This window comes from Phocoena sinus, chromosome 1 (genome assembly GCF_008692025.1).
Source record: "Phocoena sinus isolate mPhoSin1 chromosome 1, mPhoSin1.pri, whole genome shotgun sequence".
Lineage (NCBI taxonomy): Eukaryota > Metazoa > Chordata > Mammalia > Artiodactyla > Phocoenidae > Phocoena > Phocoena sinus.
Genome location: NC_045763.1, coordinates 75763684 through 75791005, shown reverse-complemented (window position 1 = coordinate 75791005; position 27322 = coordinate 75763684). Strand labels below are relative to the sequence as shown.

The 27322-nt window shown below is 42.0% G+C and overlaps 1 protein-coding gene across 1 annotated transcript; it reads left to right on the top strand.

The window, feature by feature from the left end:
• Positions 1-15125: 15125 nt before the first annotated feature.
• On the top strand, positions 15126-26849 carry BCL10 (BCL10 immune signaling adaptor). Its single transcript, XM_032606364.1, has 3 exons — positions 15126-15459; positions 22214-22502; positions 25470-26849. Exons 1-3 carry the CDS (start codon positions 15403-15405, stop codon positions 25823-25825), a joined length of 702 nt encoding a protein of 233 aa, XP_032462255.1. The 5' UTR covers positions 15126-15402; the 3' UTR covers positions 25826-26849.
• The last annotated feature ends 473 nt before the right edge of the window (positions 26850-27322 follow it).

Genomic DNA, 27322 nt, shown 5'->3' with positions numbered 1-27322 from the left:
CGAGGAGACATTTACCTTAGGCAACAGATGGTGTGCTCCAGGCTCCAACAACATCTGAGAAGCAATTTATTGTCATTTCCTTTCAATTGTCCAGATACTTTCCATCTGTTTTCCCCGTCATTAACTCACAGTCACCTAGCACTGGAAGCATAAAATATAAGAGGCTGCTCTCGGAAATATTTGCTGGGTCACTAGGGCATTAAACACTTGTTTCCAGTGTTAGTAGATCTAAAGCATCAGTCATGAGTCAATGAAAGAGACATTTTTACTGCCCTAAATTGGCCTAAGGATGCCTAATGCTACACAAGTCCTGGGGGTAGCTTTCCGCTTTCCTCTTCTTCGATCTTGGGGCCTGAGAAAACAATTCCTGGAATGTACCCACTGAATCCAGCCGCCTCAACCAAACTAGACAGTGTATCCTGAATGTACCCAAGACACACGTTTCCGTGGGTAATTATGAAGCCAGCGCACACAGACTTCTGTCTTTCTCGCTGACTATTTCTGACTCATCCAGAGAGCTTCCTGGCTATTTAGCCCAGGCGTACGTGATACAAGGTGACACCAGGTGAGATCATACCTTGGGGGGAGTTTAGCTATTTTTCAATTGATTTACCTTTGAGCAAATTCCTCTTCTGTTGTGGGAAGCCTATTCAATACCCTGGGGGTGGGGAATTTAATAACAAGGTGGCTTAAAGGAGAAAAGCTTCTCTGCGCATTCATGTAAGGAGTTGTCATAACTGTGGACGGAGACATATTTCCTAATGATGCAGCTGTGTGTCTGCGACTGGCCTGGCTTTTTGAGAGGTTTCGGGCCAATTCTGTCTGGTCCCATGGTACTATTTGCCCAGGTACTACTCCAGGGAGACCTCTAGGTGACCAAGACTTTGATCCTGAGGCTTTTATGTGTCCTAGGCTGTTGGAAAAGAGCTTCACACAAGGTATGGGTGGGGCAGAGAGCTGAACAAAATCCTGGGGCACAGGTGCTGGGCTTTGGACCAAGCTAATCACCACTGTGACTGAAGCCCATGAGCAATCTTCGTCACAGGTGAACAGGACATCTAATCTAGGTCCTCAGGACAGGTTAGGTCTCCAGGGATGTGAGCTGATGGGCCGTGTACCGTGTTCCAGTGGAGCACAGCTACCTCTCTTTCTGCCCTTGAGGTCCTTCTCTGCCCTTCCCCCAGGCTGTGGAATCTTTAGTCTGGGGGATAGAGCTGCTTTGTAATTATGCAGTTATGCATCCGGCTCTTTCTTACACCTGCACCAGTGACTTTTGAACTTAAATGCTATAAATTGGCCTCCTTTATTCTCTGGTTTAAGAATGACAACCTTCCCCTAAAGCAGTGGATGACATTATCTAGTTTTCCGGGCTAGGAGGAAGATTCTCAGGGTGCAAGTGAAGAAAATCAGAGAGCCCAGCCTTGGAAGGGTTGTGAGGATTGAGGGGAGGGGCACATGTGAGAACACAGAAGTGATTTTTTTTTAATTTATTCAGAAGTAATTCTTTAAAATATTATCCCACTCCATGTGAATTAGAAATTGTGTCCAGAATATGAGGCTTGTTATTGTTGAGTTGTGTGTTCTTGGTCTCATGTTTCTTGAAGGCCGCAGGACAGACTTGTGGACCTTATATGGAGAACAAAGAAGGAAAAGTAGCTTTGGGCCAGCACAATTTGGGCTGAACTATGGATGTCCTGCTGAAAAGTTGACTAAGGAACCCAGATCTTGGGAAATGTCTTGATATTAGGCTTTGCATTCTTTTGTCTTTGGAAGACCATAATGCCAGACCTCACCTCCAGTAGCAATGGCTCCCCTGTCAATCATTTCTTGGGTGAGCTGACCTAGAGCCAAGTGAAGGGGAAAACGTAAGCAAATACCTTCTGCTTTTCCCCGGGGTGAGTCAGGCCTAGATTCTGAGGATGAGCACGAGTGGAACCCTCCTGCTTGGGGAGATGGAGTTTGTTGGTTAGGATGGCCTTTGCTTTGGGAGGTAGGAAGGAGAGAGTGTACCGGGCACCGTTGTGCCCCTCCCAATGCCTTAGCACCCATTGCTTCTTACTGACTCCCTCCCTGGGGCTCTCTCCAGCTCAGAAGCACACTCTCCTCTGCATGGGGCAGCCAGAAGTACCGGGGAGTTGATGCGCCCGGGGGAGTATTCAGCCAGTGATGATTTGGAGCAAGTGGATTAATATACCCAGTTTCTTCAATTTTCAGGTAGCACAATTCTGAGGCATGACCTACACCAACACTATTCAATAGAAATATAATTTGAATCACATGGAATTTTACATTTCCTAGTAGCCACCTTTTTTAAAAGTAAAATGAAACAGGTGAAATTAATTTTAATAATATATTTTGTTAAACCACATTTTTCTAAAATATTATCACGTTAATGTGTAATCGATACAAAAATCATCAATGAGATGTTTTACATTTTTTTGTACTAAGTGTGAGGAAACTCGATGGTGTTTTACATTTAGAGTAAATCTCAATCCCGATTAGCCACATTTCAGATGCTCAGCGGCCATGTGTCCTTAGTGATTACCATATTGGCCAGGCAGCTCTATACTGTCTCTCAAAGGTTCCCAGTGGAACTGAGCCCCAGTTGCCCACAGTGGTAATCTTCTTATTGACACACCCAACCTAGACTTCCTTCCCTTCCCTGAATGACTTCTCCACTTTTCCCAATGCTTCCAACCAATCATCTGCCAGTGAACTACTCACACTCAGATGTGTGCCTGAGTCAGCTTCTGGGGAACATAACCTAAGACATAGTGGCACGTCTCATATTCGTTGTTACATTATTCTCAGTTTTGAACTTTCCTCCTGTTATTTTTACATGGAGTGAATCCATGCTAAAAGTTCCAGCAAGGTGTGTTTTATGCTGTGACAACTTCGGGGAAGGATCTGTCTATTTTCTAGCCTGAATAGCAAAGGACAGAACAATGTCCCCTCCCCAGAGGCTAGAGTGGTGATAGTAGTAGCAGTACCCACGGAGACACCTGTGCCCAGCAGAGGGGCAATTTCCTGAGGGCCACCAGCAGCAATGTGGCTGAGTGACAAGGAGGCTCGGGCAGAAGAACACAAGGGGCCTACTTGCTTTCCCACAAGATGTCTCTGGGGACCCTTGGACAGGCCAGGACAGTTTCTAGCCACCAAACCACTGGTGGGGGGATAACTACCATAATTTTATATTTAAAAGGAAATTTTATTTTTGAGGGCATGCGTGGTAAAGTCAGGACAGGTGACTGGCTCAGTCAGCTGTGTCAGTCAGGATGACTTCAGAGAATCCTCCATCCATGCCTCTGAGAGCAACTAAGAAAAATGATGGCCAGTTGAGCTGCAGATCAACTCTGACAGTGTTCATAAATTCCCCTAGAAGTGGTGCTTCCTTCTAGAAGAAGTGCGTGTTTCTAGGAGTCAGAGCATGACTTAAGATGTTGTCAAACAACACTTAACACATCTCTGTCAGGGGATGGAGCAAAGATGAGAGAGAAATTTTATGTCAACAAGCACTAAAATATCCCTAGAAGAAATCTGACCCTGAAATGTCTACATAGATTAACAAAAATTTTTGTTGTTTATTTACCTAATGAAAATGAAATATCCATCTCTGCTTATTTGTACTCTGTCTCCAGTTCTCTTAGGCCAAATGGAACAGTTCTTTGAGAAACCAGCTGTATATTTCCAGATATCTTTTTCTCTCGAGGCACCATCCTCACCAAATATAGGACAATATAGTTCACCTTTTGAGCCAAACATGATAAATGAACAAAATACTATACAGAAGAGCAGCCTAATCTTGTGGCCTTATTTCCTTACCTCCCCAAACCATGTTTTTCCAAAAAGTGAATTTAGAATGACAACAGTAGCAACATTTCATTTTTGCTTTCACAATACACTCTGCTGAAATTACTCTCAGGTCACCAGTGACCTCCTATCCTAAAACCAGGGATCGTCTCTGTGTTCTCATTCTACTTGAACTTCTGCAGCATTTAATATCTCGAACAGCCTTTTCTTTGTTCATTCCATTTCGATAAATACTTACTCAGCACCTGCTATAAACTGAGCACTATTATACGCACCATGGATACATCAGAAAATAAAACAAAGACCTCTGCCCTGTGGAGCTCACATTATAGCAGGCGAGACCTCATAAACCATTAGCCTCAGTAAATGACAGAGTATGCTGGACGATGGAGACCAAACTGCCCTTTTGGAGAAGCAAGGAAAGGACTTGAGCTTTGGAGGCTCGAGACTGTGGGGTGATGTGTGATTTTTCACCTAACGTAACCCCAAACAGTCAATAAATTCCTAAGCATCAGAAGTTGCCAAACACAATTGGGGTTCTTATGGAAAACAGAGTTGGGGTGTTTCTTCACATCTGGGTCTGGCAAGTTCCACCAATTCTCTCAAAGTCACACCTTCCTTATGAGCTCAGGGCCTCAGCCTTCAAGCTGCTCTTCTCTCGAGCTCCAGTCTTAGACTTCTCTATCCTCCCCCCACCCCCTCACCCCAGCTTGCTGCCCAAGGGATTGTTCCCTAAAATACAAATCCAACCTGTCGCTGCCTTTTTCCTAAAATAAACGTCCTGAAATTGGTCATTTGCTTACCAAAGATGCCCTGAGAATATACACACTGAGAGATGCGGGCTCACTTGTCAATAGAATCATACCTAGAAAAAGTACAATGGAATCATCTCTTCTCTTGAAACAAGAGTAAAATGTTATTCCTATTTTAAAAGGTTTGACACACTTTTCACTGTTGTAGGAACTACCCAGAGTTGAAATAAACAGCAAAGATTCTAAGAAGTTGCAGGTGGCTGATAGAGCTAAACTGATTTTGACAGCAACCCAGGTAATCACAAGTGGTGGGCTTGGGGCTTTTCGAGCTGGCACCTAGCAGTTTAAAGCACAGCACTGCTTGGAGGTTGAAGAGCTGCGAGTGAATCCTCCCATTCAGCAGCTTGACATGACTGACAACGCCCGATCAGAAACACAGAATCAACAGCTACTCTTTAGCAATAGCGAGGTTTGTTTCTGCTCGAAGGGTAGGTCAGCAATGTGTGGGCGCTCCCCAGAGGGAACCAGCCCTAGGGTAGTGGCCTGGGGCCTGAGTTTCCTCGGGGCAGCACAGTGGAGGGGAGAAACTGCCTTGTGGCCCAGAGGAGTCAAGGTCATCATCAAGAAGAAGGTGCTGGGCTTCCCCGGTGGCAGAGTGGTTGAGAGTCCGCCTGCCGAGGCAGGGCACACGGGTTCGTGCCCCGGTCCGGGAAGATCCCACATGCCGCGGAGCGGCTGGGCCTGTGAGCCATGGCCGCTGAGCCTGCGCGTCCGCTCCGCAACGGGAGAGGCCACAGCAGTGAGAGGCCCGCGTACCGCAAAAGAAAAAGAAGGTGCTGACAAGCATCAGATCTGAATCGTGAGCTAATAATGACGGTAAGTCTCAAGAATAATGGAAGTGATAATTGCTAATATTTACTGCCTGTGTGATGTGTGCAAGAAACTAAGCACTTGATGTGCATTCAATCAATCTGAAATCAGATGTCGCTATTTCTTATTCTTTTTATGGTAGTATTTCCCAGCATTCCACCTTTACTTCTCTTCCCTTCACATAAAATATTTAAGCTTTTTTCCTGGGTGGACGAGAAACCTGGGGAACAGAGCAATTAGGAAACTTGCCTGAACTTGAAAAGTAAATAGTAAAGGAACGATTCAAGCCCAAGGGAAGTAAGGCTGAAAATCAGAGAATGAGGTGTGAGTCAGAAAGCACAAGGACGGAGGTCAGGATGGAGGAGAGGAAGGGATGGGATGGGGCAAGTGTGTAGCGCTAAGGCCGGGAAAAGTTACAGAGCACTGACTTCTCCTTGAGCTGTGGTCTGGTGTGTTACAGAAGGGAGAATGGCTGCTGAGGGGGGAGCTGCAGAACTGGATGGGGGTAATGGGAAAAGCATGCTGACATGAAGACGTTAAGAATATTTTATTTTTTATTTTTTTATTTTATTGTGGTAAGAACACTTAACATGAGATCTATCCTCTTAATAAAATTTTAGGTGTACAATACAGTATTGTTAACCACAGGCACAATGTTGTACAGCAGATCTCTAGAACATATTCATTTTGCATAACTGAAATTTTATACACATCAAATAGCTTTTATTTCATCAGTCATTCAACATGTGTTTATTGTACACCTAGTATCTTAGTCCTTTGGCTGTTATAACAAATTACCATAGACTGTGTGGCTTATAAAAAACAGAATTTTATTTCTCCCAGTTCTAGAGCTGTAAGTCTGTGATCAGGGTGCCAACATGGTCCAGTTCTGCAGAGAGAGCCCTTCCAGGTTGCAGCCTGCTGACTTCTCGTTGTATCTTCCCTTGGCAGAAAGAGCAAGAGAGCTCTTGGCAGTCTCTGTCATAAGGGCACTCATCCCATTCATAGGGCTCCACCCTCATGGCCTAATCACATCCCAAAGGCCCCACCTAATATGATCACATTGAGGGTTAGGATTTCAACATATGAATTCTGGAGGATTCACAAACATTCATTCCATAGCACATACTATAGGCCAGGCACTGTTCCAGGAGCAGCATTGACAAAGTAACTAATGTGCTGGCTTTATTGAAGTTACAATCTAATTGAATAATAATGATTAAATTTTATACAATAAAAATAGTAGATCTGATATGCCCTGCTATCACAGCCAGCTCTTTTCTCTCTTTTTTGTTTAACATCTTTATTGGAGTATAATGCCAGCTCTTTTCAAAGCAAAACCCCAGTGGAGATGGATTAGGAAAATTAGGGGAAAGATAAAGGAGAAAAACAACAATTTTTTATCCTGCAGGCCAAGACCCTTCCTCTGCCCAGCAGAGACCCTCCAGGTGCAAGTGACTCTGCCAGTATGAACACCACGGTCTTCCAGAGGCTTAGAGTTGGGAGCACTGTCAAAATCACTTAAGCCAACTACCTCACCTTCTGGTTTTTAAATTCCCTCCTAGAAAAAGTTGTCTGAGTTATTTTGAATACCCTGCAGGAAAGAAAACCTTTTACTTCTCAATACAACCCACTTCAGAGGAGTTCACTTTTTGTTTTGTTTTGTTTACCTTTATACTGATTCCTGTTAGAGTTCATCTTGACCCTGAGTCTGTTATTAAAAGTATTTCATGTTCTTAGTTTCGGGTTACCTATACATTAATTAAAAAGTAACTTCTGGATCACTGGTTTTCAAACTATACTCTATAAAGCCCTGGGTGAGTAAGTGAGAGAGGAAGCTTCTACAGAGTCAGGAGACCGGACCCTGAGAACCTGGCCATTCCTCAGTGGTCCCAAGAACAGCTTCCCTTTTTTCTTTTTTTTTTAAACTTTTACAGAGGATTTCATTGGGAGAAAGGGCTGTACAGTTAGAAAAAAGTTTGAAAACTCCCGCTCCAGATATTCATCCACTGAGGTCATTAGTATAAATGTTGAATTGAATAGATTTGAGAACAGGGTGCTAAGGCATATTCCCCTGCATGTCAATAGCAATCACTAGCATCTTGGGTATAGCTGGAAAACCATCTATGAACCATCGTCACTCTTCTACACAGATCGTAAGGGATTAGAAGTGTCTCCCTAAAGCTGCAAATATCTCCCTGAAACAGTCAACATGTGTCCTGTGATTCACCATTCTGTCAGTATCACTGAGGATCACTGGTTCTCAACCCTGACTGCGATTCTAATGATCTCATTAAAATCAACAAGGAAGCTTTCAAAACCACCACTACTCCTCAAAAGGTTAAACATAGGGTTACTGGGCCTTCCCTGGTGGCGCAGTGGTTAAGAATCCGCCTGCCAATGCAGGGGACACGGGTTCGAGCCCTGGTCCAGGAAGATCCCACATGCCGCGGAGCAACTAAGCCCGTGAGCCACAGCTACTGAGCCGGTGCTCTAGAGACCGCGAGCCGCAACTACTGAGCCTATGTGCCGCAACTACTGAAGCCCACGCGCCTAGAGCCCATGCTCCGCAGCAAGAAAAGCCACCACAATGAGAAGCCCGCGCACCGCAACGAAGACTAGCCCCTGCTCACCGCAACTAGAGAAAGCCCGAGCGCAGCAACAAAGACCCAACGCAGCCATAAATAAATAAATAAATAAAATTATTTTTAAAACAAACAAACAAACATAGGTTTACCATGTAACCCAGTAATTCAACTCTTAGGTCTATGCTCAGGAGAAATGAAAGCACACATTCACACAATACCTTGTACACAAATGTTCAAAATAACAACATTATTTATAATAGCCAAAAAGTAGAAATAATCCAAATGTTCACCAGTTTATGAATCCATAAATAAAGTGTGGCATATTCATACAACGGAATATTTATTCAGCCATAAAGAGGAACGAACGACTGATTCCTGCTACAATGTGGATGAACCTTGAAAACATTATGCTAAGTGATCATGTATCATTCCATTTCTATTAAATGTCCAGAACAGGCAAATCTATAGAGACAGAAAGTCAATGAATGTTATGAATGTTTGCCTAGGGCTAGGAAAGATGGGAGGAGTAGGGATGAAGGCTAAAGGGTACAGATTTCTTTCAAGAGTGATGAAATATTCTAAAATTGATTGTGGTGATGGTTACACAATTCTGTGAATATACTAAAAAGCACTGAATTGTATACTTTAGATGAATTGTGCGGTATGTGAATTATATCTCACTGAAACTGTTAGAAGGAAAAAAAAAAAAAACCCTACCACTACTCAGGCTTAAAAATTGGTTTGCAGTGGGACTTTAGCACCCATGTGATTCTAATAAGCATCCCAGACCAAGAACCACTGATTCTAACCATGGCTCAGGGTAAGTGACTGATTTTGAGGGAGCCTATGGTGCCTCTCAGTGGTTATCCCCACCCTTCCACTCTAGACACGCGCGAGCTACTCCTTTAAAGACCCTTCCCAGAATTATGCCTGCATTGGAATCCAACCCACAGTTTGCAGTACCACCTTCTTCCTCCTTCTGTCGCATTATTGAGCCATTCCTCGTTTCCAGCATCGCCACTGTTGTACACAACGCCTCATGCATCATCAGCAGGATGAGGCGTTCTCATTCACAAGTTTCCTTCTATACCCTGAGGTACCAACTGACAGAACCATGAAACTATGAACTCATGTGAAGCTGTCTAGTTACCATCTCTTCATTCAGCAGAGGACAGTACATTTGCAGAAACTCACCATAGACTATGAAGTCCTCTTACTATGTTCCTGACCTTTGGCTGCCCTTATGCAGTTACGCTGTAGCTACCTTTCAGAATCCTGCTCCATCAATGACATCCCTAGGCCTGGAACAGTGGGTGCATTCCTTGGCCTTCCCCACGGCAGGATGCTCTTATAAGGCTGCCGTTCAGGGTCCGTCAAGAGCTCGAGAGCTCCCTTCCTGCCAGTCTTTGGGTGTTCTCCTTTGCATTTGGGGAGTTTTAAAATCCCATGATAAGTTTGCTGGCTTTTCTTTCTCCTACCTCAGACACAGCGAACAGACCTTGCCTTGCCCCCGGGAATGTTTGAGTATCCTCTAGCTCCTCTGAATTACTATATCCTAAAGCAATTAGCTCAGTCTACAGCTAGTAATTAAGAACACTGGCTCTGTTATCAGAGAGAACTGAGTTGGAATACTGATTCTGCTATTTGGTAGAGGAGTGGGCTTGGGCAAAACATATTATCTAAGCCTCAGATTTCTCACCTGTAAATTGAGGATAATAAAGCCTACCTGGAAGGACTGTTACAGAGATTAAATTGTAACAGCAGAGGTGGGGTGTTTGGCTCAGAATGGGTGTGAAATAAATTGCTAGTGATTGTTTCTTCCCAGGCAGCTGTATGACTAGGAGATCTAGCTCTTTTCTCAAGATCTCCTTGCTGGTGTATGGGACATCACCGCTCCTCGATTAGATCCAAGGTAGCTCGTCCCATAAACATGCAGGGCTCTAATACCACATGCCTGTCCTTATTCTCCAAACCAATCAGTCTTCTGGGGGAAGGCAGTGGGAATGATCCCTTCCCTCCGGTTCCCTCATCAGCCCCAGCAATGTCTCAGTCTTGGGATGCACTTGCGAATGTCCTCAGAGGATCTGCTCAGGTCCGTGCTCACCACTCCATACCCTCCTGGTCCTTCTTTCTTAGGCTGTGAGCCACTCCTGGGGGCAGGACCTCCTGGAATCTTCAGAAAACTCCTGAGTTAAAACATCTAAACTCTACAGCATATCGCCTTGCCATTAAAACCCAGGAATGTCTGGCACAGAACTGTCCAATTTTCTCCTCCAACTATTTCCAGGAAATTTATAATTCAGATTACTTGAAATAGAATTCATTGCTCAACACAGCACCTGGTGTCTGGCAGGAAGTATTGGGATAAATCATTAAACAGCAGTTAAACTTGACCTACTAAAATCCTCTGGCCCAGTTTAAATGCACCTCTTTCACGTTGTCTCATCGGTCAGAAATGGTTTGCTCTTCCCTCCCTCTGCATTTCTATAACAGCTATCTTTATGGAATGTTTATTGATTGTTCCCAGCTCATATAGCTAATAATTGGCAAATCTAGAATTCAGCTATACTGAGTTGAATAGCATCCTGTCAAATGTCCACTGGAACCTCAGAATATGACCTTGTTTGAAAACAGTGTCTTTTTTTTTTAACATCTTTATTGGAGTATAATTGCTTTACAATGGTGTGTTAGTTTCTGCTTTATAACAAAGTGAATCAGTTATACATATACATATGTTCCCATATCTCTTCCCTCTTGCGTCTCCCTCCCTCCCACCCTCCCTATCCCACCCCTCTAAGTGGTCACAAACCACCTAGCTGATATCCCTGTGCTACGCGGAAGGGTAAGCTGTGACAAAGTGAGAGTGGCATAGACATATATACACTACCAAATGAAAACAGTGTCTTTACAAAGGTAATCAAGTTAAGATCATCCTGGATTAGAGTGGGCCCTAAACCCAAAGATTACTGTCCTTATAAGAAGAAGGACATTTGGAGACAGAGACATAGGAAGAAAACAGATAAAGCCATGTCAAGATGGAGACAGAGACTGGAGTTATACGGCCACAGCCAAGAAATTCCAAGGATGGCCAGCAACCACCAGAAGCTTGGAAGAGGTCAGGAGCAAGTCTTCCCTAGGGTCTTCAGAGGGAGCTTGCATGGCCCTGCCAGTTTTGGACTTCTAGCCTCTAGAACTGTGAGAGGATAAATTTCTGTTGTTTTATGTCCCCATTTGTGGTAATTTATCATGGCCACCCTAGGAAACTAATATACCAGTCTCGGTCTGTCAGATGCCTAACATCCTCATTTGTAACCACTATGATATACTGCCTTATGTTTGTAGCACCCAAACTGTATCCTTCATAGTACGTTGATCAGATGCCTTGTATGTCACAGTAAGAGGCAGATGGTGAGCCCAGAAGTCGAGGTGGGGATGGAGGGGGTGGGAAAGAGGTAGAATTATTGCAAGGTAGAGAATGAGCAGAGCGATTTTCTTGAATATATGCCCGAACCTCATTATGTCTGATCCTGTGATTTAGCAGAGAAATGGGAAAGAGTTTGCTTATGAAAGAAGTATGATGCACTAGAAAGCAAGCAGGACTAGGAATGGCAAGGCCCGATGCGAACTAGCTCTGTGATTAGGTACATGACCTTCAGATGTGGCTGCTTTGACACAGACTATGTGACTTGGGAACATTGAGACACGGCCTCAGAAACAAAATATTAACCTTTCAGCTTTTAAAACTTTCTAAACTTCTCACTCATTCCCACCCAACCCCGATCCTCATTTCATAACTCCCACTTCTGACACACAGCAGACACAACTTTTTAGTTAAATAATGAATAAGGGAATGAATAAGGAAGATGGAAGAAAGCTGGAGGTGTCAGTGAAATGATGGTCAACAACAAGGAAAGAGTCAGATGCATAGTAAGGGTCATGAAAGAAGGTTCAAGAATCAAAGATGTCTGCCACTAATATTTGGCAGTCAAAAACCATAATAGATGCAAATGTGGCAAAATATCAATCCTTGTGAAAATCTTGGTAATGAACACAGGGTGTTTGTAACATTATTCTTTATAGTTTAGTGTGTTTGAAACATTCTGTTTAAAAAAGAACAATAGAGGACTTCCCTGGTGTTGTAGTGGTTAAGAATCCGCCTGGGGCTTCCCTGGTGGTGCAGTGGTTGGGAGTCCGCCTGCCGATGCAGAGGACACAGGTTCGTGCCCTGGTCCGGGAAGATTCCCACATGCCGCGGAGTGGCTGGGCCCGTGAGCCATAGCCACTGAGCCTGCGTGTCCGGAGCCTGTGCTCCGCAATGGGAGAGGCCACAACAGTGAGAGGCCCACATACCGCAAAAAAAAAAAAAAAAATAGAATCCACCTGCCAACGGAGGGGACACGGGTTCGAGCCCTGGTCCGGGAAGATCCCACATGCCGCGGAGCAACTAAGCCCGTGCACCACAACTACTGAGCCTGCGCTCTAGAGCCTGCAAGCCACAACTACTGAGCCCGAGTGCTGCAACTACTGAAGCCCGCGGGCCTAGAGCCTGATGCTCCGCAAAGAGAAGCCACCGCAGTGAGAAGCCCGCGCACCACAACGAAGAGTAGCCCCCGAAAAAAAAAAAAAGAGTAGCCCCCGCTCGCTGCAAAGAGAGAAAGCCCGCGTGCAGCAACGGAGACCCAATGCAGCCAAAAGTAAATAATTTTTTAAGATAAATAAATAAATTAAAAATAACAATAGAAGAGCAACCTCATAATGTCCTATGAAAATGGGTGTAGCGAATTGGCTTCATTCAAATCCCTTTGCTTTGATAGGTTCTGAATCCTCTTCTTCATCAGCAAAGCAGGAATGGTTGTGGCAAAACAGTTCGTCGCTGCACACGGACGGACCAACACTTTGGAGAGAACCTGTGGAAATATACCTGAAAAGACAGAGAATATTCCTTTCACTGGGCTCTGTACTCCTTCTCCTGAGAACTTATGCAAAAGAAATGATAATTCAACAGAAAAAAGGCCTGGGGAATATGGAGATGAAAAATTCACGGACAAATTTGTTATAATAATGAAAAATTGGGAATAACTTAAGGCCACCATGGGGAAGTGCTCTCCACTGCTCCCAGCCTGGTCACATCACCCTCATCTTTGCCAGGATCACTCTGGTAGCTTCCAGCTGATCTCTCTGCTTCCACCCTTACATCTACAATCTTTTCTCTACTCCGCAGCCAGAGTGATTCTTTGAAAAGGAAATGAAATCACTTCCCTACTTCTCTTCAAAATGTTCTCACCACCCTAACTGCTTCCAAGCCGGCTCTAAGCCAACACCTCCCGGGGCCTGGATGATGGTGCTAGACCCTAAGTGGTCTCCCCTCTTCCATCTTCCTGCCCCTCAAGGCAACAGTGAAAGCGCTCCTTTTTCAAATCATAAACCAGATCATGTCACTCGCCTGTTCAGAACGCTCCAGTGGCTTCCCGTCTGACTCAGAGTATGCCCATATGACTCAAAGCAAAGTCAAAGTAAACTTTTACAGTGGCACACAAGGACCTCATCCCCTTCCCAGTCACACTGGATCCTTTTCATTGGCTGTTCCCTCTAATATTCTTTCTCCATATGTCTATATGGCTCATTCCCTCAATTCCTTCAAGTAGTAACTCAAATCTCCCTTTCTCAATGAGGTCTTCATTAACCACCCTATTTAAAATTTTACTAATCCAAACACCCTCATTCTATTGCCCTGTTTTACATTTTCTCTTAGTATTTATTATTTTCTAACATAATAAATAATTTACATAACATTTTTCAAATGTCTGTCTGCCCTGCTCCAAACACACATATACTAGAATTTAAACTCCAGGAGGAAAGGAATTTTTATCTGTTTTGTTCACAGTTGTTTCCCCAGCACCTAGAACAGTCTCGGGCACATAGCTGACATTCAATAAATATTTGTGAAATGAAAGAACAAATAGTTAAGTAAATTGGGTTATACCAAGAGGATGGAAGGTTAAGCAATCAGAAAAAATACTGTGTATCAATATGGAAAAAGACATGTGAGGTAATGTTAATGTTAAAAGTAGAACCCCCGTGTTGCGATAAAAAACACGTTGGTGTGGCTTTGGCAACGTTGTTCTTTTCTGGTTCTTTTGCTTTCTCTTCCCTTAAATGTTGGGGCTCCCAAGTTCGTTTTTGGTCCTCTTGTCATTTTTATCTACACTCTAGCTTCAAATACCATCTACTTTATTTCTAGTTTATTTAGCATATTGTCCAAACAACCATCTTGAGCCCAGGGCTCTGTTTTGAGCTTTCCACCCACATTACTTTGTATACACCTCTGTTAGTAGCTAGAATACCATTCTGAGAATAGTGGTCTGTTCATCAGTCTCCCCCGATAAAATGGGAGAACTGTTACAGAATAAGATGCCTAGAACATATTAGTAAGGACTCAATAAATGTTTTAGTAATGTAAGGTGTGTACTGTGTGCCCAGTACCTCTAAGAACCTTACATATATCATGTCATTTAATTCTCACAGCAGCCCTGTAAGAGGCATGAGGTAGACATAGCTTCATTACACGGATGAATAAATAAGGAAATGTGTTTATAATAAAGTGACCCCAAAAAATGCAGACGTTAAATTAGGTGTTAAAGTAGTGGGATCGTAGGCGGTTTTTCTCTTTCAGAAATTTCGTTAATATTGTTGATAGGCTGTATATGCGTCTTGTGTGTGTATGCACGTGTGTCCGTGTGAGACCAAATAATTTTAAAACTTGAGTGGGCAAACACAGCAACAGGAAATTGTTGGGTAGGGTCTGGGAAAAGAGTTGGAACCCAAAAGTACAGACAAGCAGAGAGTCGACTCCGCTGTGAGCTGTCTGCGCAGGCGGCGACGGCCCGCAGGCAGAGCAGCGATGCACCCCACCCAGGGAAACGATTCCTTTCAGTGAGGCCAACCCGCGGCCACATGCAAATGACCTGGAGGCTGTGGGCGGAGCCACTCCTGGAAAAACTCCGGCCGGGGGGCGGGGAGAAGGTTGACCCATGGGCTGGCCCCGATTGGCTCCCACAGAGACGGGGCGGGCTCTCCCGAAGGCCCGGCCTCACCGAGGGGCGGGGCCTGGGCCTGGGCCTCTTGGAGAGGGAAGGAGCGGGAGCCCGAGCTCCGCGTCGGGAAGCTTAGGTCGGCTGAGCCCTCGGCTCTCAAAGGCAGAGCCGGAAGCGCTACAGTTTGACCCACGAGTCCATCTGTTTTCGAAGGCGTAGCCCTCTTCCTCCCGACCCTCTCCGCCTCCCCCTCTGCTCCTTCATCCGGAGGCCGAAGCCCCCAGCCTGGGCGGGGCGGCGCAGCCTGAGCTCCCGGACCCGGAAGAAGCGCCATCTCCCGCGTTCACCATGGAGCCCACTGCGCCGTCCCTCACCGAGGAGGACCTGACTGAAGTGAAGAAGGACGTGAGTAGCAAAACCTTGCCCGGGCACCGCCGAGGGCCGGGGCGGGCGGAGCGGGGGGGGGGGGGGGCTGCATTCCTGCAGCGAGGAAACCCCGCGTCCTAGTCCGAGTCGGAATCGGAGGAGGAGCCCGCGGTCTGAGAAGCGAAACGTCCGGACACAGCAGGACCGCGACGAGCCCTGCATCCTAGGGACCTTGGTGGAAGTGATCTGATCCCCGCTGACCTGTTAATCCACGTTTTAAATCAATAAAAGCAGGGCTTGGGTTTCAGAAATCTTGTTCAGTGGAGCGTTTCTTTACAGTCAGCTACTTGCCCACTGCTCACCCATCCCCTGGTGATTTCACCCCAGCTGCTCTTTGGAGCTGCGTTGTTAGGGATCGACGACTCAAGTTCATCCTTGAGCCATACTGCCTTGGCTGCTGGCTCAACCTGGAGCAAAAGCTGGACCAGATAAAGCATCCCAAGCAGTGGATCAAATACGTGAAACTTGCAAAGGGGGTTGGGGGAAGCTGGACTGTTGAAAGCACAACCCGGAATTCCCCTAGTAAGCAAACGCCCACGTATTTAAATTGAAGGGGCGCGGAGGGGGCGGGGGATGAATACATGAAGCGGAGAATTAATTTACAGGTAAACGTTGGAGATATTCAGCAGCTAAATTATGCTCTTCTGCTTGGATGCTGAAGTGCACAAATCTTAGTATTTATTCGTAAAGAATGACTTTGTTGAGGTCTGCCTTGTTTCTCTTTTCCTTTGCTTTTAGTTAACTTGTTTTGCCATGTGAGACTTATATGAGTACCATTAAAATACTTTATATTAATTCAAATTCAAAACAATATGAATTGTGTTCTGGCTTAACACTGCAGTACTTATACAAAATCATCTTTGTGAATTGGACAGGACAGCAGCTTTTTAAATGTTTGTGTGCTTCCTTTTACCCTCACCTGTAAGGTTTATTACACTGTGTACTCATAATTACAGTTGGTATGACTCATTAGCAAAAGGAGACTGGTTATGACTGTGTCTTAGTTTCCTCCTTCAACAGATAATTGTGGAGCACTTATATGGAAAGTACTGTTCTTGGGCCTGGAAAGATATAAAAAAATGACAGGCCCCTGCTTTACATTCTAGTTGAGTTAAGACTGGGACATTGATAACTAATAAAGAATAAATGAGTATTGTGTTTTTCAAGATTTGTGCCAGTAAAAACATGAACTTCAAGAGCTAGGCCTACTGTATTCCAGATACTCTGTCACACGATTTACAATGTTCTCATTTAATCTGTACAACAACCTCTGAGGCAGATAATTGTCTTTCCCATTTTATAGTTGATAAAACAGGTAGTGAGAGGTTACAAGTGGGAGGATATAAAGCCTGTACATAAACACAGATGTGAAGGGTGGCTTCTAGGGTCTTTTTTTTTTTCCATCAGTTCATTGATATTATCCATCTCCATGATTTCAATTTACAGCTATATAAGAAATCCATAACCTTGGGGAATCATGGACACGTTTCAGGACATCTGTGAAAAAAAATATGTGCACAATTTTTTCTTAGAAATTTTTTTCATGATGTTTTCAGAATCGTTTATGACCTTAGGAGTTTTAAAATTATAATCCACATATTTGGACTTCCTTCTTTCTCAACTCTAAGTGCTTATTTCCAAATATCTGCTGGAAATCCACTTTTATATCCTTCAGATTCCTCACTTTGTCTAAAATTGAACTTTTTATCATCCTTCCCCCAAAGCCACTTGCTGTTTCTGCTGTATTCTCTGTCGTGATGAACCCATGGGGATTGGCTGCTGATACCAAAATTCATGGATGCGGGCTTCCCTGGTGGCGCAGTGGTTGAGAGTCTGCCTGCCGATGCAGGGAACACGGGTTCGTGTCCCGGTCTGGGAGGATCCCACATGCCACGGAGCGGCTGGGCCCGTGAGACATGGCCGCTGGACCAGTGCGTCCGGAGCCTGTGCTCCGCAACGGGAGAAACCGCAACAGTGAGAGGCCCGCGTACCGCAAAAAAAAAAAAGAAGAAATTCATGGATGCTCAAGTCCCTTTTATAAAATGGCGTAGTATTTGCATGTAACCTACACACATCTGCCCATATACTTTGAATTATCTCTAGATTACTTATAACACCTAGTACAATGTGAATACTGTGTAAATAGTTGTAAATACAATGTAAATGCTATATAAATAGTTGACCCACACAGCAAATTCAAGTTTTGCTTTTTGGAACTTTATGGAATTTTTTTTTTAATTTATTTATTTTATTTATTTATTTTTGGTTGTGTTCGGTCTTTGTTGCTACGCGCGGGCTTTCTCTAGATGCGGCAAGCGGGGGCTACTCTTCGTTGCAGTGCGCGGGCTTCACACGCGGTGGCTTCTCTTGTCGCGGAGCACGGGCTCTAGGCGTGCGGGCTTCAGTAGTTGTGACACGTGGGCTCTAGAGCGCAGGCTCAGTAGTTGTGGCGCACAGGCTTAGTTGCTCTGCGGCATGTGGGATCTTCCCGGACCAGGGCTCGAACCCGTGTCCCCTGCTTTGGCAGGAGGATTCTTAATCACTGTGCCACCAGGGGAGCCCCTGGAATTTTTTTTTCCAAATATTTTCCATACACTATTGGTTGAATCCGAGGGTGCGGAACCTGCAGATACAGAGGACCGACTGTACCACCACTTATCCACATGGAAACTTCCACTTCTTTTTTTTTTTTTTCAGGCTCCCACTTCTTCACTATACTCCTTCTCCCTGTGTGCTCCATCTAGTTGTTTACCTCTCTTTTGTTGAATTTAGTTCAGTTTCATAAATATGGACTACACACTGTGAGACTGATACTGCCATTGATTCTAACAGTTCAGAAATTAAAAACTAACACACAATCTTAGTTTGAGAAGAGCTCAGCTTCTTGGGGGGTGGGGGGGGACATGTAAAATGACAATTGCAAATCACAGAATAAGTGCAATGAATTTTACATTCATCCAAAACATTATCTACTTAGCACTCTGCTAAATTCAGGATATACAGAGTTGAACAGAATGTACCTGGATCTTGCCTGCTTTTAACATGTGGGTTCTTAAGGTTGAAAACAAATAAATGTATAATTCCAAATTATGGTAAGTACTATGAAGGAGACAAACAGGTGTTGAGCCAATAACAAGATAAGAGGGGAAATCTACTTGAGATAGGATGGTCAGGGAAGGTTATTAACGTTTTTAAAACTGGTTCCTGAAGGCTATGACAGAACTGGAGAAGAGCATTCTAGGCAGAATAGAATTTTCTAAGGATCTAAGGCAGGCAAGATCTTGGGGAAATTGGAAAAAGGCAGAGAGTGCCTAGAGGTGAAGTTAGGATGGTGGGCTAGTGCCAGATTATGAAGGGTCTTACAGATGGTAGTAAAGTGGGATTTTTTTCCCAAGTGTAGTAGAGACCTATTGAAGAATTATATTTTTAAAAATCCCTCTGCCTAATGTATGGACTGGAGCGAGCAAAAGGGAGAAGAGGGAAACTAGTGAGGAGATCCTTGGAATTTACGTAGTTGAGAGATGATGGTGATTCGGATCAGGGTACAGGCAGTGGAGATGGATGGAACAGGAGAATTCCAGATGCATATTTTAAACAGTAATGATAGGACTTGGTGACGGTTTGAATGTGGGAGTTGAGGAAGAGAGTGGAATCAGATTAGTAAGTGGAAATGTCAAATCAGCAATTAGACCTATCAGTTTGAAGATCAAAAGAGAGATCTGAGCTAGAAATAAAAGAGTGCGATTAAGCGAGTTTACCTGGGGAACTTGAGAGCTAGAAGGGAGAGGGAGACCATAGAAAAGTTTTAAAAAGTAAGAAGTTATGGCCGCAGAGATGGGAAGAAAGCCAGGAGAGTGTGGTATTCACATAAGACAAGAAAAGAGTATTTCAGGAAGGGAGTGATCAACTGTGTTCACGCTGCTGAGAAGTGAGATGAAGACTGAAAAGTATCAGATTTAGTGATAAGGAGACCCTTGGTGACTTTGAGAAGAGTAGTGGGACAGAGTGAAAACGTCTGGGAGTGAGTTGGGAGATATAAGTGGAGTCCTGTTGTATAGAAAAGTGAAGTGCATACACTGGGTGCTGTAAAGGCAGGAGAGGAGTACTCATTTGGGGGAGTTTAAGTAAAGTTACCTGAAGGAGATGACCACTGTCCTGAATTTTAAAAGATGAATAGGGATATGGGAAAAGAAAACAAGGCAAAGGTAACGACTTAAAGAAATGTAGTGGAAAACAGCAGTTTTAGGAAGAACATAAAGTTCCAGAACATAGAGCGAGCTGGAGAGGTAGGCAGGATCCATACTATGAAGCACCTGCCTGCCATCATCAAGTAGCTGTGATTTGTTGAATACCTACTGTGTCAAGCCTTCATATGCACTGTCCCATTTAGTCCTCCTACAGGTCCTGCTAGGTATTTATTATTTTTTTACCAATAAGGGACCTGAGGCTTAGAGAGGTTAAGTGACTTCCCCCAGCTCTCACAGGAGTATGTGGCAGATTCAGGATTTGAACTGAGGTTGGTCTGAGTCCAGAGCCATGCTCTTCACTTCTCTGCTATTCTGCTATGGTTGAGAAACTTTATCCTTTAAGTCGAGGTGGAACACAAGTGTTTTAAATTTTTTAAAAATTAACGAACAACATTTCAATATTGGTAGAATTCATGTAACACTCCAGATTTCCATTTTTTCTTGAAAAATTACAAGGTCTGATAGATGTGTGAAGGAAGAAGTTGAGCGGGGTGGGGAGAGAAGGAAGAAGTACAGCTAGGTGTCTTGTTAATAGTCGATGCAAGATATATAGGGACCCGAACTAGGACAATGCTAATAATAGGGATGGAGTGAAGGGGCAGCTTAGATAAATATTGGGGTAGATTGGCAGGACTTGGTGGGTGGGTGATCTGATCGAATGTGCCAAGTGAGTGAAAGAGAGGAAAAGTCAAGGATGAGTTGTAGGTTTATAGCATGGTTGGATGGATGGTGGTACTCGCAAGTGAGCTGAGAATGTCAGAGGAAAACGATAGGGGAAGATAACAAAATTGGTTTTGGACATGTTGAATTTTAAGTACCATTGGGATCTCTAGGTGGAGAAAGTCTTGATCACACAGGAAAATTTAGAAATCATCAACGTGTGGTAGAAATGACAACAAATGAGGTTTTCCAAGGAGTTCATCTTTTAAATCTATTTTTCTCTCTCCTCATCCCCACAGCTTAAATTCGTGTACTCAGCTTATCATCTGTAAGGTATTGCAGCAGTCTTCTAATTGCTCTCCTTTGACCCCAATTTTTGCTTTCCCCCAACCCTCTGTAAAAGTTTTCTTATTGCCTCTTATTTATAAACCTTTGATGAGGTTTTGACTATAGGGAAATGTAATTTCCCTCATTGCCTACCTTTCACGCCTCTAGGTCAGGTGTAGTCTCTGTAAATTTCCCAGGTCCTGGAGGCAGAGTTGGTTGCTTCCCCAGTACTTGACCTATATCTTTTTTTCCAGGTCATATTCCATTGTCTCATAATTTTTAGCTTGAGTTGATAATGTATTCATCAACTAGGCCATGTGCCCTTTGCATGCAGGTTTCAAGTCTTGTTCATCTTTGCATATCCACTGCTCAGCACTTGGCATATTTGGCATTTAGATATGTGAAATGTTTCTCGTGGCAATTCATTGGACTGAGAACTGTAGGAACCCTTCACCTAACCTACTTTTCTGCCACCATATACTCTCATATACTTTGAAGATTTTCCATTGTCTTTAGTTCATCATTGTCAGTGTGAATCAAGTTAGTCATCATTGTCATCATCGCTAACATTTACTCATCACTTACTATGTACCAGGCACTTTCTCAAGTGCTTTACGTGTGTTAATTTATTTCTCATAACACTCAGATGAGGAAACTGAGGCACAGAGGAGTTAAGTTACCCAAGATTGCATATTTAGTAAATGGAGGCGCTATAATACAGTCACTCACATCAAATTGTTAATACCATTTATTAGGACCCACATTGATTTTTGACTAATTAAGCCTCATTAGGCAATTCTCAGGTCTAGGCCTGTGTATGTGATTTCTTTTTATTTCTTTAATTTTTTCCAATATCCACTATTCCTTTAGGTTTCTTTCCCCCCATACCTTTCTACCTTCCTTCTACCAAAGCTGAGTTAGACTACAGTCTTGCCAACTGACTCCAAAGATAGACCCAGTATGGTCCCTTTTGTTTTAGGTTCTTTCTTTTTATTTCTCTCTCTCTCTCTTTGTGTGTGTGTGTGTGTGTGTGTGTGTGTGTGTGGTTTCACTCTAGAAAGATGGAAAATTAATGACATGAGAAAGTTATAAACTGTGAGTTATCCTCTCTGGTCCTGACTAATCCTGGATTCCTTGCTAAATGGAAACTAAAATGTACAGTAACCTCTGCTCTCAACTTTACCTCTGAAGGCCCTCAGCAGACCTCCCTATTTCCACAGACCCAAGCCCCCTAGATTAGACTGGCCCCCTCCTCACAGCAGTTTGGTCTTGGTTTATAGATATGAAGATGAGATCAGAGCAGTGAGGAATATCTAGTCAGGGACCTACTTCTGTCTAACCGGACCTTCATTTTAATAGCATGCCTTTAGTAGGGCTGAGCCTCCTGACTTCAGGATGTTTTCTCTCACCAGTCAGATTCCTAACTAATCAGTCACCTTTGTGATTTCCTTAGGTGTTAAAAAAAAAAAATACATTGAAGCATTTTTTATATCTTTTAGGCTTTAGAAAATTTGCGTGTATACCTGTGTGAAAAAATCATAGCTGAGAGACATTTTGATCATCTACGTGCAAAAAAAATACTCAGTAGAGAAGACACTGAAGAAATTTCTTGTCGAACATCAAGTAGAAAAAGAGCTGGAAAATTGTTAGACTACTTACAAGAAAACCCCAAAGGACTAGATACCCTGGTTGAATCTATTCGGCGAGAAAAAACACAGAACTTCCTGATACAGAAGATTACAGATGAAGTGCTAAAACTTAGAAATATAAAACTAGAACATCTGAAAGGTAAGATATCTTAGTTATCCAAAAGTTCATTTAAATGTAACAATGCTTTTATAAGTAGCATGCAAAACAAAACAAAAACCTAGAAGTGATCATTTTGCTTTTATTCAAAAAGTTCAACCTTCAGAATTATATTTAATTTGCATTTTTTTTTACCTTATTTGATGTCATTACATTGCAAAAGTGAAATATCACTCAGTGTTCTGTATTTATATTCGTTTAACAACACATTTATAGAAAACAAATACAATGAAATCCCAGTATACACAGGAGTTTGTTTCTAAAGTCATCAGAATGCAAGATTAATCTGTTCAAAAGTAACCCCTGAAAATGCATATCACGCATAAAGAACAGTGTATAGGTAAAGTATTTTACCTTTGATAAACTCTGATAGTTTTTCTCCCACCAGTTGATTACATGATGGAGTAGTTGGCTTATGTTGGTAAGAATCGTGTATAAGTTATATATAACTTTAAACACTGGAATCACACTCAGTGTTGCAAAATGAGAGAGGCATAAAACTGAGATTGATTAAGGGAGTAGCAGATTTACCTCTTCGTCTCACCCTCACCCCAGAGCACACACTCACTAAATTGGAATGCTGTGTAGAATTGTTTGCATGATTTAAATCCCCCTCTCCCTCCAAACCCCCATCTTTCTCTGTCGCTCTCTACAGAGCACTTAAGATAAATGTGCATGCGATACAGCTCTATTCCAGCTGTTCTAGGCAAGGGAAACAGAAATTAGTAATTTAGGGCTTTTCCCTTAAGGAACTCAGTCTATAAATCCATGTTGGAACACAGATGAAGTTTCCCCTTGAGCCATATTTAAGAAAATAGTTTCTCTTTCATGGGACAGAAATGCTGACTGTATTGTGAAGTTGAAAAACTAGTGGAAAAAATTGATGTACAAATGTACTTTACAGACTGCAGGTTTTACATAAAATCTGTCAACTCAGGAAGTTCTGTGCCTGTAGACCATTGGGTTGAATATTTGCTGAGCCTAAAAGAGAGATAAATTGTATTTGTGTTTATTCTTTCCACACTGAGGCTAATTGTTGGCTCTACCCTTTGGATATGATAGAATTCTTTGTTCAGAACAACCTCTGTCATTTAAGTAAACTGTTAGGTTGAGAACCAGGACATTCTCTATTTAATGTGAAGAGGAGACCTGGGTTCTAGCTGTCCCCCTTGCATGAAGTAGTCCTGGAATGTTGGGCATGACTTCACTGTTCCAGGCCTCTGTCTTCTCGTCTCTAATAGTGAGAGGCTATCCCGGATGACCTGTAGAATCCCTTCCACTTGTAACACCCCATGATTCAAGAATTGGAAGTAAGAGAAATGGAAATAAAAACAAAAATAAACAAATGGGACCTAATGAAACTTCAAATCTTTTGCACAGCAAAGGAAACCATAAACAAGACCAAAAGACAACCCTCAGAATGGGAGAAAATATTTGCAAATGAAGCAACTGACAAAGGATTAATCTCCAAAATTTATAAGCAGCTCATGCAGCTCAATAACAAAAAAAACAAACAACCCAATCCAAAAATGGGCAGAAGACCTAAATAGACATTTCTCCAAAGAAGATATACAGTTTGCCAACAAACACATGAAAGAATGCTCAACATCATTAATCATTAGAGAAATGCAAATCAAAACTACAATGAGATATCACCTCACACCAGTCAGAATGGCCATCATCAAAAATTCTACAAACAATAAATGCTGAAGAGGGTGTGGAGAAAAGGGAACCCTCTTCCACTGCTGGTGGGAATGTGAATTGGTACAGCCACTATGGAGGACAGTATGGAGGTGCCTTAAAAAACTACAAATAGAGCTACCATATGACCCAGCAATCCCACTACTGGGCATATACCCTGAGAAAACCATAATTCAAAAAGAGTCATGTACCAAAATGTTTGCAGCTCTATTTACAATAGCCTGGAGATGGAAACAACCTAAGTGTCCATCATCAGATGAATGGATAAACATGTGGCACATATATACAATGGAATATTACTCAGCCACAAAAAGAAACGAAATTGAGTTATTTGTAATGAGGTGGATGGACCTGGAGTCTGTCATACAGAGTGAAGTAAGTCAGAAAGAGAAAGACAAAATAACGTGTGCTAACACGTATATATGGAATTTAAGAAAAAAAAATGTCATGAAGAACCTAGGGGTAAGACAGGAATAAAGACACAGACCTACTAGAGAATGGACTTGAGGATATGGGGAGTGGGAAGGGTAAGCTGTGACAAAGCGAGAGAGAGGCATGGACATATATACACTACCAAACGTAAAATAGATAGCTAGTGGGAAGCAGCCGCATAGCACAGGGAGATCAGCTTGGTGCTTTGTGACCACCTAGAGGGGTGGGATAGGGAGGGTGGGAGGGAGGGAGACACAAGAGGGAAGAGATATGGGAACATATGTATATGTATAACTGATTCACTTTGTTATAAAGCAGAAACTAACACACGGTTGTAAACCAATTATACTCCAATAAAGATGTAAAAAATTTTTTTAATAAAAAATAAAAAAAGAATTGGAAGTAATTAACTCATAGAATTTTAGCATATACCCAGTTTAAAATTGGGGTAAATTTTTTTTGTGTGTGCTGGAGTGCTAAAGAATATTTTTTAGTTTTGAAAGCTATTTCTTATTTTATGAATAATTTTAGGGGCTACTTTATTTTTTCTAGGTCCTTCAGTGGTTAAGTATAAATACACAGATTGAATGTGAATTGTAGCATGTCATTTAGCTTCCTTCAGATTATTCCTATATCTAGAAAATGTAAATAATAGTATGCTTCATGATTGTCAGGAAAAGCAGATAAAATGTGAAATGAATTATGACAATTTATAAACTGCTATTTAAATTTGTGTAATCTTTAAAAAGTTCAAAGATGGGTGTGGACTCAGTTTTCTAGTTACTTTTCATTTACATCTGAATAATTTTATTGTAGGACTGAAATGTAGCGGCTGTGAACCTTTTCCAGATGGAGCCACAAACAACCTCTTTAGATCAAATTCAGATGACAGTAATTTCTCTGAAAAACTGAGAGCATCCACCGTCATATACCATCCAGAAGGAGAATCCAGCACAGCCCCCTTTTTTTCTACTGATTCTTCTCTGAATTTGCCTGTTCTAGAAGTAGGCAGAACTGAAAACCCCACCTTCTCTTCAACTACGCTTCCTAGACCTGGGGACCCTGGGGCTCCTCCTTTGCCACCAGAGCTGCAGTTAGAAGAAGAAGGAACTTGTGGAAACTCTAGTGAGATGTTTCTTCCCTTAAGATCACGTGCTCTTTTGCGGCAATGACAGTTTACTGCATTTTAATTTTTTTAATGATGACAAAAAATATTTGAAAGGATATGAATCATCTTATAAAATGCTATAATGACTTATTAACATTTGATACATGTCTTATAATGCAACGTAAACATACTTTGTAAATAGAATTTGTTAGAATAAAAGAAGTATACTTGTAGATAGCTAAAGTAAGTCTTGTTGATCATGTACTCTTCAGTATTTTCTCTTCATTTTTGAGGTAATTTAGTGTTTTCACTTTTTTTTATGTTTTAAGACTAATTTTAATAGAGAACATTTCTCTGTTTGAGAATAGAGTCTTAGGCTGGGAACAATGTTTCTTCTCTGTGCATTTGTGCTAGTAAGCTTCACAGTCTAATAGTCCTTTCCAACCATTCAACAGTACATTTTCAGAATTAAGCTGTTCCTATTCGTAATAAAGCCAAGCACTGCTGGGAAAACTGCCAGCTACAGAAAAGAATCTTTTTCCCACTCAGTTGGGCTTACAGACACTTAGAAAGTCCCCTTCTGATTCAGAGAAATATCTAATGGAGTTTGAGCCACCTATGGTGCCAATTTGCCAAAATACATTTCTTATTAATCTTACTAATTAATACTACTTTCTTAAGATTTTCACACTCCTTGCTTTATCATTTTCATTCCTAAAGAAAAATCTTGGCATAAACTTCAGTTATTACATATAATTTAATGAGATTTTAAAAATACTTTTTCTGTACTTTTTGTTCCCTTTTAATGAGGACCACTGTACAGTTGAAATAATTAGAACAAAATGGTTTTTATGTGTATATATGTGACAATTCTGTTTTTAGTACTATTTGGAACAAGCAGGCCATTAGCTAGATATGTCTTTTTGTTCTATGACAAAGTTTGACTAATTTTACAAATTTATAAATCTTCTTTCATTGTTTTCATTAAACTATATCTATTTCTAGATATCTGTCTCATATATATTTCCACTACTTGCAAAAAGCAGAGATGGAAATATGCTATTAAGAATAAATGTTTTTAAGTTGTAGTGCTGTGTTTTGGAAGTTTCAGATTTTTCAATAGGAAATAAATACCTAAAACTTTTTTTATATGCACCAATTTTAATAGGAAACATTAATTCAGGTTGTAAGATGGAGTTGCACTTCTGGATGGACTGATGAAATTATCAGTCATGAAGAAGACTGGCATATTGACTTTTAAAAAATTTTAAAGACTGGGTGATTTTTGTAGTATAAACATTTTCTAATGATTATGAAGAAATATGTTTCACCTCCAGGGTAGCATAACAAAATAGTGGCAATTAAAAAAAAAAATAGTGGTATAATACTTAAACCTTTTTCAAAAGCAGAAGCAAGCTTTCATTTCATTAATTAAAATAAAATTTGATATGCAGTTTTTTAAAAATTTAAATAGGATTTATTTGGAATCAAAGATCATAATTTAGATATGGTGTAGCACCTATATTTATAGTTTTCTTTCAGACTGTTGACTAACTACGTA